Below are 12,179 nucleotides of genomic sequence, written 5' to 3'. Positions count from 1 at the left end.
TGATGGGCGGAGTCAAAAAGTATACCCAAATACACAAATCGTAGGTTACGGTTTACGGTAGTATACTCTGTAGAGATGTCCGGAAGAAACGGAATCCGGAATACCGTGGAACCTGTATTAGAAGGACTCCAACTTGTCAACTTTGAGCTGATTTATCTCGAATTTGGTCAAAGATATGAAAACGTTGTCAACTGATAAATTGTTTATCATAATATCAGTAATGTTTTGTCAGTTGACACATTTTTAATATCTTTAATAGAAAGTGAGATAATTGAGTTCAAACTTGATAGTGTGGGGATCCTTTCATTACAGGTTTAATGATAAACAAAGTTTTTCGGAATCCGGGAAAAAAATATATGGAAACTGGAAAAAGCTCGGGATCCGGAAGTCTCTGTTACTCAATATTAGTTAACGGGCAGAGTCAATAGTGTACGATACACAAATGGTAGACTACCGTAAACGGTATACTGTATACCTGACCTGTTCATGAGTATACTCTGAAAACTACGCTCCTGGTAAAAAGTAATTTGTCAAAATCAAATTTGTGAAGAATCTGTGGAAAAATGGACTGCACAGGTCATGGGTACTCTTGAAATTAATTAAATAATGAGAGTATTCTAAAACTTATTTAAAATTGTGGAAAAGCAATTTTTCTATGTTCTGAAAATTTCAATTTTATATTGAATATCGAAGCTTCAGTATTAGCACATTTTTTGTACAAATCCAGCTAAGCGAAATGCTGTAAATGCTCCAACGGAAGCCTACCCAATACTTGCACTTTGAGCTCAATCATCTCGCTTCCTGTGGAAGATATCAAAAAGTTGTCAACTAATAAAATATTGGTGATGTTGTGATAAATAACTTATCAGTTGAAATTTTTTAAATATCTTTGACAGGAAGCGATAAAATTTTGCTCAAAATTAAAAGTTAAGGGCCCTTTATTACAGTTTTTACGGTGTTCCATTCAACTGTCTTATCACAGTAATCATGGTTTTGATTTATATACGAACACCACGTGTCTCTTTTTTTCTTTTTCTTCTTGGACTGTTTCATCATTACACAGCCTTTCCAAAACCAACACGTTCCCTTTCTTTCCCCTCCACCTCTTATGAAAATTGATATCTCTCCAACCACCTAACAGAACACGCATTCGTTTGGGGGACGCAACAAACGCGCTCTATGGATGTGTGTTCGTTTTTTTTGCGTTTTGATTCTATGTTTGAATTACATCATGTGCTTTTAGGGCACTTCGACTTCGTTTTAGTTGTTATCTATATCCCTTTTTTCAGAAATTAGATGAGTTTTCTCACCAATCTCAAATTCCCCGACACTGTTTCGATATACCATGCATACCTTCCAAACGAATATTGGGATCTTGTGACTTTTGAAAATGACGAAGCTTGTCTCAAGGTTGCTGATCCCAGATTGAACTACTATGGAGGAGCGGAAAAATTGTGTAAGGAAATCGAAAAGTTCCGGAACTTTCCAGGGAGTTTGAATAAATTTCAGACAGAACTCTCAACCAAGTACTGCACGGTAAGTGTGATTCAATTATTGTCGTTTTTGGAAAATAGTTTTTTTATTCAATTTAATTTTCAGCTCAAACCAGCAATCTACAAAACTCGCAAAGGAAAGAGTTACATCTACAAACATGACCTTCTTGCTCAAATGAATTATGAAGTTTGGACTTCCAGCATCAAGAAAAATCCAGATAATATGCCTCTGTTTCCAATTGTGGCAATTTATTTGAGAACCAAGGAATGCATGATGGGAGGTGCCATATATGAGATGGTGCCATTTGATGTGGAAAAGTTTGATGAGCTCAAAAATCAAATCGAAATGAGATATTCGAGTTTTAAGAAGTCTAGCAAGAAGAAAAAGAGAGTAAAGTCACTAAAGGATGTTTTCGAGAAGTTCAAAGGAATCATGCCAAGAAACAAACACGATCCAGAATTCACTTCGCTTTATAAGCACTTTTTGAAGTTGCACAAAAAGAGGCCTGTTGGAATAAATGCCAAGTTCTTCGAGAATCTTCTCCACGTGGCGAGCATCGTTTTTGACGAGTTTGATAGATTCGTTGCTGAAAATGAATCTTGGTTCCTTCTAAACAAAGCAGGCTCTCAAGAACCAACCGTTCGTCTATTCGGGGAGCACTTTGGAAACTATGTTTTTGGAGTCGAACTGCTTCAAGAGATGCGACGCGCTGGACTTGAAACTGCTGTTATCGAAGAGGCGATTGGTGATAGCGGACCGATGGGAACACTGTATTATCCAGAATTGCTCAAACTCCTCAAATGCCAAATTTGGAGAATTGAGGTGATTATAAAGATATCAAGCTTAAACCTGATTCGGCTATCTTAATCATCAAATTTCAGTTTGTTATCACTCCATTTCGAAAAACTAGCCATAAGGCGGTCTGGATCCCAACACCGGATGATAATTATTGTATCGACGCTCTTGATATTATCTTCGAATTAATTGAATGGACTCATGTCAAAGGATTCTTTCAAGGAGCATCAGACGATCAGCGTGATAATATTATCAAATCATTCAAAAGTCTTGAATATGTTTTAAAAGTAAGCGTTTATGCTCTAATATGCTCACTTTAAGCTCAATTATCTCAGTTCCTTTGAAAGGTATCAAAAGTTTTTCAATTCATACAATGTTTTTCATGATTTCAGCATCATTTTATCAGTTAACAAATTTTTGATACATTTTGAAAGAACCGAGATATTATAGGTCAAAGTGAACGTATTGTTTCCAGAAAGACTTGGTGGCAGAATCGGAAGTCAACCAAATCAAGGAAACATTTTTTGAAGACCTCCAAAAGTTCAACATCACTCCGCCTAGCAACAAGAAAGAGGTTCGAGAAAGTTCCGCACTCTCCGTGGAGTATTTGATACATGAACTGTCTTATCTGGGTTTGAAAATCCCCTTCCCGGAAATTAGCTTGTTTGCGAACAAAGTTTTCCAACTGATGTCGAAATATTTGATGGAACCAGTTGATATGATTCACGCGGTTCGCATTTGCCACTTCATATGTATCTACAGTCGCATTAAGGTGAGGCACATTAGCTGAACTCGTATAACCGGATCTTTTGCTTCCAGTACTCAACCCTCATCACTCCGGAAGTCGCCTTGTATCTCCGTGTGTCGGACCATGTTTTCGCTCAAAAATAATACAACAAATGATCGTATGAAACCGTGAAATCTGACATTTTCGAATTTATTTGTAGGTCAATCGCCTGAAACCCAATCATCTGCTCATTGGCTGTTTAGCCCATCCCAGATTCCTGATAAGCACTTGAAAACCATTTATCCTGTTGGATTCTTGGAGTTTGCTAAATAAATGTAATCGTATACATCTTCAGAATATTTCAATGCAAGATCATTTCCAGTTTGAAACCAATTAAGTTTATTATCGCAAGAGGAAACAAATAGAAAATAGGAAGTATAGGATATAGGGTTATGTGGAGATAAGGATCATCGGAAATCAGTGATTGTTGTGGTGCAGTTGTAGCAAACCGAGTGATGAGGCAGAATTTGAATTGAAGTTCAGTGGAGGAGAGCGTCCTTTAAAGAATCCGGAGAGGATGTTCCAGAAGTTGAATCCGATGGTTGTGAGGATGATCTGAAAAATGTAACTACTAGAATTTGAAATTAAAAAGGGAATTTACGGTTTCCGGATGCATTATATAAGTGGAAGATCAGCTCAAACTTAACCAACAGAATCTGAAAATTTCCCAATTTTTCAGGGTCATGCTTTATATTTTCTCAACTCACCCTGACGAAGAATTTCCAAAGTCACCTGACATAAGACGGTCAATTCCAAAAAGCAAAGGTGGTTGGTTTTCAGTGGAAGCTTCAGAATCCACGAATCGATATCCACAACGTCTTCCATCGAGTTTTATCAACAACTTCTTTTTACAAAACTCTCGAAGCGATCTTGACATCGTGTCGTACGTCATCACTTTGACTTTTCTTCCTGGCTTATTGAGTCCCCAGAGTTCGGCAACTTTGTGTTGATCCAATAGTCGGAATTCTAAATTGCTCTTGTCGGTCCAGCAGATGATATTCTTGTTTGAGTTGTCGTCCAGAAGTCCACGGAGGAATGGGATGATGCATACTTTTTTCGAAGCTTTGCAAGTAGAAGATGGAGCTTTTGACATGGTGGAGATCTGGAAATTTTTAAATTTTGAACATTTTTGAGACGAAATTCAAAAACTGGAAGGAACAGTGAGACAACTTTTAAAATAAAAACTTACTTTTTAATAATGCACCGTTCAGCAATGAAGATGTAGACTGTAGACTAATGAAGATGTAGACTTGATAAGAGATCCAATATAGGAGAGGTCCGCAAACTGGTCACCAATTCCGACGAAGCGAAAATGAGTGAATGGCAGAATTCCATTTGGATTGATCATTGGCACAAATAGGCGGGACCACTTCTATCATAATAGCCTGGGAACCGGATCTAACCGTGGGAGAATATCAGAGTCTCATGGCTGTCTCTTGTATTGGTACCCATCGTTAAATGTGAAGGGGAATCTTCCCAGGGGGGGGGGCATGAGAAAAACGTAGGTGTCAGTTTTACAGTACACCGATAACAAGAAGACAACAAAGGGTCTTCCCAGGGGCATGGGAATACATTATTATGAGAAATTGTCTGATGAGAAAACCGAAGTTGAACAGAGTGAAAGTTATACCCATAATATGTATTTTCATATCTTTACTATTAACAATCACCAAATTCTGTGTGTGTGTGTGTGTGTGTCCGTTTGTTCCGTGTCACCGGCCCTAGCAAAGGCACCAGTAGACCAAAATTTCTCAAATTTTCACAGATAATCCAAAATAGGAGCGAGATGATGCCCCAACGTTCCTTTTTTCGAAATTTTGATTTTGAAGCCTTTTGGAGACGTTCCTTGGTTTCGCGCCAAAGGCCCACTAGCCAGCTGTTTGAGTTTGTTTGGAGGCACGGCAAACAGGCTGGTTTAAAACATCCCGACCCTTTTCCACTTTCCAAAGTTCCAAAATTTTCAGTAGTTTTTCCGAGAATAGTTCAACAATTCTACCACAAATGGGTTCTGAAAGGCGAACACTTAAAATTTTAGATTCATTTTTCTAACTCAGTAATTCTCAATTCCGGGAATAGTATTCCTCTCTTTTTTGACTCTTTTCTATGGATCCAACTTGCCTCCAGACGTTGTACGTCCATTATATGTATCCATTACTTCTTCCGTTTCCAATCTCGTGTCCCCCCCCCCCCCGACCACAGAAAAAATCATATATATCTTATAGCTACATAAAACAGGTGATTTGCCTCTATACTCAAACAAATTGCACATGCTCCGATGGAGCATAACTATCTCAAGACCCCAAAAAGACGTTTTTTTGGTTTCCGCATTGATAGATTCTGCTTTCGCATTTTTTGTCGTCGTTGTCGTATAAATTTCGCTTCGAATCAAAAAAGATAATCCCCTTTAATATTTGTGTTCCAGTGAAAGCAATCCAAAACGAAAAGCAATTTGTAGCGGTGGCCTTTAATGGGAATGTACAGCAACGGGACACACCCCATCAATTTTCATATATCTCGTTGTGTTCAAACGCTTCTGAATTCAATGATGGACCGGACTGAATTGGCAAAAGTTTCAATAGAATCTGTGACCAAGTCGTACAAAGCATGTCATACTTGTTTCTGGATGTTCCATGTTTGCAATCCGATGCTCTGCACTGTTCTCTGGTGAGCTCTAAATTTATATCCCATACTTTCCCTTAGAGCTCAATTATCTCAATTTCTATAAGACATAAAAAATCTTCCAACTGATAAAATGTTTGACATGACATTATCAACATTTTTTTTGCTTTACAAATGTTTAATATCTCTTACAGAAATCGAGATAATTAAGCTTAAAAGGATAGATGTTACGGTACTACCTCTAATGTTTCGCCTACCGTGAAACCTGTGTCAGAAGGCCCTCCTGAAGTTGAATTTCCGCTATGTTTGAAGTACCCCCTTAATTCAAACGCCCACTAGCTACCCCACGCTATAGAGGTTTAACGGTAACTCTTGTTATCGGACTACGTGATACATATTTCTTTTGGACCTCGATATTCTTATAAAAAAGATTTTCAGGGCCATCAACGCTCTCTTCTTCATCTGGTTCCTCCGTTTCTGCGTTTCCTTATGCTTTCCAGAAAAACGAAAAACATCAACGGTATCTTCGGCCAGGTCGACTGGAAGAACTTCTCAGGATAATGGCTCAACTGAAACTGCAAATCTGCTCACGCCAATCCCATTCACCCCGTTTTATGTTGATAATGTGGTTTAGATACCGTATACGCGCACTTCGAGCTCAATCATCTCGGTTCTTTTGAAAGATAGCAAGAAGCGATCAACTGATAAAGTTTTCAAAATAATATCACCAACATTTTATCAGTTGACACATTTTTGATATCTTTTGAAGGAACCGAGATCATTGAGCAATTACAGTAGATTTTTTTCTAGATCATTTATTTTGTAAGTCAGACAGTATTCGGTTTGTTTTTCTAATGAAGATGATGGGACAGCAAACAATAGAAGTTATTATAATTCAAGAAAGCATGTACAGTACCAGTCAATAAGATGTTTTCAGTTGATTGTGACCATTTTCATGAGCTAAGCCGTAAAGTTTTCGTTCACTTTGAAAACTTTGGATAGTGTGAAACAGACCTAGATTGGAAACTTTGCATTCACAGAATTTTTTTTTAAATTCTTAGTTTTTCAGCAATTTGCTGAATTCTGAAGAACACCCCTTCTATTATTTTTTGCACATTGATTGAAAAATCGATCAATCGCAAGTTCAAAAAAGCATGACATTCTACCAGAATCAGAAAGCCTAAAAGTTTACACGATCATTGGATCAAACTACTGATTTTCTTATGAAAATCAGAATTTCTGCCTCCCTCCTCGAGTCCAAAATTCCAGCTTGTACTTCCCAAGTCAGAAGACTGATTCATCGAAGCGGACAAAGTCACAATTTCTCATAGCCATCTCTTAAAATACCCATACCTGGAACCCAGGTGATCATATGAAAATCTACACGTCCCCACTTGGGTTCAAGGCAATGGGTCAGAAATCGCGCCCCAGTAAACGTGAGATTTAAAAAAACTCGCGTCTGAATTATGTGGCAGAATCAAACTTTTAAACGTTGGGCGAAAAAAATCACGCGTTGCAACTCGTTGGTTGAAATTAATTAGGTCAAATCCACGTCAACTTTGAAATTATTAAATTTTTCTGGCCTAAATGTTATTTGGGGAGCGTTTTTGGAGCGTTGCCTTGGACCCAATTGCGTCCCATCTCAAATATTTCGATTTCCTCCAATTTTTTTTCGGTCTTACGGTGTTCTTTTCTGATTCATTGGGCAAACCAGAACCGGCAATCAGCGGCATGTGATTTATGTACCCGATAACATCTCATTATAATGTCCCCTTCCATTTTCAGATGAAAAACAGAATAGCTGAAATGGCTCGAGAAAAAAAACTTGATAAGTGTGGTAGAGGGGGGAGGTGAGAATGTGAGTGACGGTTGCTACGAGCAACCGGCAAGCTGTGGGAAGCAGTGAAGCGAGAAGAAGGCACACTTCTCATATACTTACTTTTTGGCTCACTCTCACTTATTAGTTAGGAGTTATTGACAGCCGTTATAGTCTCGGCGGACTAGCTCTGGTAAGAAGATTAGGACAATGTCAGCGTGCTTAATTTGAAAACCCTACAGCCGTGATTCGTCGCAGGTGTATGTTTCCTACTGTAGCCAAAACTTCAAAAGATCAGCTGATTTTTTGATAACTCCGTTGATTCCTTTTTTGGCGATTTTTCCTAGTATTTTTCAGGCGTTAAGGACGTGTAGACTTGAGATTTTAGGGAGTTTCTTAGAGCTACCGTATGCATTCTGACATGGCGGTGTACAGTAGTTAGTGTTCCCACAGAGCGTTTAGGTTTTAATTTATGAACCCAATCGCCTCAGCCTGCGCCACCGTAGCTTAGTTGGTAGCGGCGCCGCACCTCTAGCGTTGGGTCAATCTGTTGCACTTTAGAATCAACGGTTGATCTCCTTGAGCTGGATGATTTAGGTCATATCTTTTGAACTTCGACTTCCTTGTTCTAGCCTTTAACTCCCTCCACTTCCCTTTCATACATCTTGTGACGTAAGAGTTTCGGCCTAGATTCAATTAATAATCCACCCCCAGACTTCTCAAGCAACACCTTGTTTTTCCTATCGGAAATTAGTTTCTAGTTTAAGGTATGTACAGCTTCTGTGTGGTCATTGGATACTAATTTTCAGATTTTAGTAAGTCGCATTCCGTCATTTCTGAATTTCGCAATTTTCGTAAACACTAATAGGACGCCACCCCTCACTTTTGACTTTGAGCCAATTTATCTCGGTCCCAGTGAAAGATATCAGGAAGGGGGCAACTGATAAAATGTTGGTGATATTATGATAAAAACTTTATTAGTGGACAACGTTCTAATATCTCAGACAGGTACCCAGATAAACTTTCCCAAGAAATCAGAGATAAAGTTCAAAATATCATACTTTAGCCCTTATCATTCACAGGACTAATGATATCATTTTAGATCCATTCTTAAAAAATCTGTTTTTCTCAACTTTCCCCTTAAGCAACATTTTTCTCTCTCGCTAACAAGTTATTATAGTTTTCAATCAATTCCTCGAAAAAACGCAGTCAGAAGGAATAAATTAGATCAGCAGGTGTAACTCTCTCTCTCTCTCTCTCACGCCTTTTTCTCTTACTCAAACTTTGTCATTTGGACAATTTTTTCTCAACTTCTGAAGCTTTCTCTTCTTAGTTTTCCTTTTTATCAGCTCATGATCGGCACGAAGCTCCTGATCGGAGCAATTCTCGTGAGCACCCTAGTGTCATGTCAGCGTGCTCCGATCGCTGGTGTTTCTCGTGGAAGCCAGGAGCAACGGAATACTAGGTAAGATTCCAAACTTCCTCTCCTATCACTTTTCCTTTCAACTTCCAGAGAAACCTTCCTGGCTGGATCAGAATTTGAAGAGAGTCTCATCACCCATCTTCTGAATTCCTCGGCAATGATCACTCTCAACGATGACATCACCACCCTTCTGAGCAGTACCAATCTCACGTACACCCTGGCTTCACCAGAAAAACCGTTTGTGTAAGTTAGGAGAAACAAGGAATTACCCGTTGTCAAGTACTTCGCGCTGTTGTTGTTTGTTGTACTATGTTGTACAATGTTGTCCGTGCGCGTGTCCTATTTTTTTAGTAGATAGGTTGAAGTCGAAGATCATATGAACTTTTTTCGGTGGTGTCCTTTTCTATAATTCTATAGATCAGTCTCAAACTACGAACATCACATCATCTGTATTCTATGAAAGTCAGATGTCAGAAAATCTCACAAGCTGATTTCCCAACCTCCTACGTCAGCAGATTCCAATTTCAGATTCGTCGACCGCAACTATTTCTGGAACCGCCAAGACTTTGTTGACTACGCTGACGCTGACAACACCACTGCTTACGCCTACATCTGTGTGTTGAACGTTTCGCAGAACGATGGAGTATTCTCACAGATCTACTTCCCGGATGGTGAGCAAGTCTCGGAGATTGTCTTCGGATGTGAGACTTCCAAGGAGTGCTGTGGAATGAAGTGCTGTGGAGATGACGTTCTGATCAATATCATTATGTGAGTCGAAAAAAAACATTTTTAGGTGGAATCAGAAAGTTTCAGCGTCGGAGCCATCAGCCTTGCACTCCTCTTCCTTCTCCTCTGCAACATCGTCATCGGATTCAAGAAGCGTCGTGGTGAGAGTGCAATTGAGAAAATATACTTTATCTTGAATATTCATTTCAGAAAAGGCCAAGAAAAACGGAAAGTCCGCCTATCATGCCACCGACACCACCAACGCCAACGACGAAGTCATCAGCGCGGACCAGATCACCTACGAGACACGTCACCCGGCAAACACTCGTGGAAGTCCCACTGCTGGAATCGAGACAATCCAGCAGTCAACGAAGAAAAACTAAATTTTTCCACTTACACCCAATTATTCATTTCTTTCTTTCTACCACTTATTTTCTCTTTAAATCTCTAGAATCTCTATATTTTATTTCTACCCATCTGATCTATATTTTCTCGATGCTTCAAACAAAAAAGTTCGCCAAATTCTGAAAAAAAAACATATATTTTACTGTGTGATTTAACGATAAAGTGCATATATTTGGAGTTATTTTCGAAATTTGAGATGGATTGGAAAGTGCGTGAGAGTGAAGGTTCGGCATGAGACCTGAACTCTGGGAACTGATGTCTACAGCTCAGTAAACTTGAGACTACACGGTGTCGCCCAACTGAAAAAGTTGTCAGGGTCCAGCATATCGGAAAACCTGTAATAGAAGGGCTCCCACACCGTCAAGTTTGAGCGCGTGTTTCTTGGCTTTCATGCAAGATATAAAAAATGTTGACAACTTTTTGATATATTTGAGAGGTATCGAGATAATTGGATCAAAGTTTAAAGATAGAGGGCTCTTCTATTACAGGTTTACAGTGCTCAACTCAAACCAAGCGTTTACCCAAAAATCTTAAATACAACTGAATGATGATTACACAATTTTAATATATGGTGGACTATAACTCCAAAACTAGACCAGAAAAGTTGTAAAATTCTGAATTCGAGACATCATCATCTTTACTACTAACAATCACCAGATTCCGTATGTAAAGATGTATGTCGCGTCACTGTTAACCCATTCAAAGTTAACCGATTGAGCTGAAACCTGACAGATAGGTCATAAGTGTGTCTTAGTTGATGCCCAAACTTTTCTTTTTTCGAAATGTTGATATTTAAGTCTTCTGGAGATGTTCCTTGATTTCACCACAGTAAAGCGTGGTGGGCAGAGAGGGCGAGGAAATCCCACACACGTAGACCAGGAGGTTAAGCCACGGAAGGGCGTAAGCCGACTGGTTTTAATTGTAAGCCTCAAAATGAGTGTAATCAAGATCTACTTCCAATTTCAAACCCCTCAGTGCACCTTTAAAGTCAAAAATACAAATTTAAAGGAACATGGTCGTACTTATACTCATTTTGAAGCCCTGAACCCTAAAAATGTTTGTTTTGCAAATTTTCAAAAATTACTAAGCAAGTTTTAATTGTAAGCGAATTCTCTACAAAGCGTTTGTCATGAATACCGAACAACCTGTAATAGAAGAGCCCTTGTAATTTTGAGCCTGTCGAAAATAAAAAAGAGGTGTCAACTGATAAATTGTTTAACATAATATTAGAAGTGTTTTGTCAATTGACTCATGTTCAATACCTGTCATAGGAATTGAGATAGTTGAGCTAAAACTTGACATAGTGGATCTTAGGATGGCCGACCCCTTCTATTACAGGGTCCATGGTATGTTCCAACCATGGAAAACGGCACAAACGGATCCCAAGATTATTCCGAAAATTTCTCGAACTCTGATAAACGGAATCAGTAGACAAGCTAGACGTTCCGGATGTCTGATCCACTTAGTGATCCGTTGATGTTTCTACTATCACAATTGCCACAGCCCCTCAACGAGCCGAAACATGATGCAATAGATATTAGGCAACGTGCCATTTCCTTCGCGCCGCAATGAATTCCGGATACCTTTCATTATTGTGTAAATACTCGCTCTCTCTTCTTATTTTTCTTCTCATTCAATCATAACCAAATTCTTCCGCAGGGGCGGCATCGGTCAAAGAATGGCACCTACCATCAGATCACGGCTCTCGTTCCTGGGGGGAAGAGATGGAGCAAGAAGAGGACGATCCGTATTTGCTCTAACCGGGTGGACATGCAGAGCATCCATCGTGGAGACACAGAGCAGGATCACTTGAGCATACACACACATGAGAGTTTATCACTAAGAGAAAGTGGACAGTCCGAAATTTTAGAGAATACGGGGGGAAAGTATACGGACAATCACAGAGAAACATTTGTGCACTCTCTGACAAAATCACTTTGTGTGTACAGAGCTTGGTAGTACAAGCTTCGGCGAGACAACGTTGGAATGTTGAAATTTTGAAAAATCCGAGAGTAGCAAAAACTTGAGGTCACTCAGGGATTTCGGAATGGGGAAGTGTACTACTTTTGGAGAGAAGGCTGTAGGACCTAAAAATAAATCTTGTTGAGAGGTGA

At 39.2% G+C, this 12,179-nt stretch overlaps 3 protein-coding genes across 3 annotated transcripts; 2 read left to right on the top strand and 1 right to left on the bottom strand.

The window, feature by feature from the left end:
* Positions 1–1,296: 1,296 nt before the first annotated feature.
* On the top strand, positions 1,297–3,180 carry CBG08836 (the record flags this gene model as incomplete). The annotated part of the gene is made up of 5 exons (XM_002635482.1): positions 1,297–1,536; positions 1,600–2,316; positions 2,376–2,576; positions 2,765–3,061; positions 3,109–3,180. The coding sequence occupies 5 exons, from the start codon at positions 1,297–1,299 to the stop codon at positions 3,178–3,180; spliced, it is 1,527 nt and encodes a 508-aa protein (XP_002635528.1).
* Positions 3,181–3,555: 375 nt separating this feature from the next.
* Positions 3,556–4,169, bottom strand: CBG08835 (the record flags this gene model as incomplete). The annotated part of the gene is made up of 2 exons (XM_002635481.1): positions 3,556–3,631; positions 3,784–4,169. 2 exons carry the CDS (start codon positions 4,167–4,169, stop codon positions 3,556–3,558), a joined length of 462 nt encoding a protein of 153 aa, XP_002635527.1.
* A 1,452-nt stretch (positions 4,170–5,621) lies between these two features.
* Positions 5,622–10,043, top strand: CBG08834 (the record flags this gene model as incomplete). Its single annotated transcript, XM_045236667.1, has 7 exons — positions 5,622–5,740; positions 6,134–6,320; positions 8,861–8,976; positions 9,025–9,177; positions 9,463–9,702; positions 9,748–9,821; positions 9,871–10,043. 7 exons carry the CDS (start codon positions 5,622–5,624, stop codon positions 10,041–10,043), a joined length of 1,062 nt encoding a protein of 353 aa, XP_045100805.1.
* Between the last annotated feature and the right edge of the window lie 2,136 nt (positions 10,044–12,179).

This window comes from Caenorhabditis briggsae (assembly GCF_000004555.2).
Source record: "Caenorhabditis briggsae complete genome, chrV, whole genome shotgun sequence".
Classification (NCBI taxonomy): domain Eukaryota; kingdom Metazoa; phylum Nematoda; class Chromadorea; order Rhabditida; family Rhabditidae; genus Caenorhabditis; species Caenorhabditis briggsae.
This window is presented reverse-complemented; position numbering and strand designations above follow the sequence as displayed.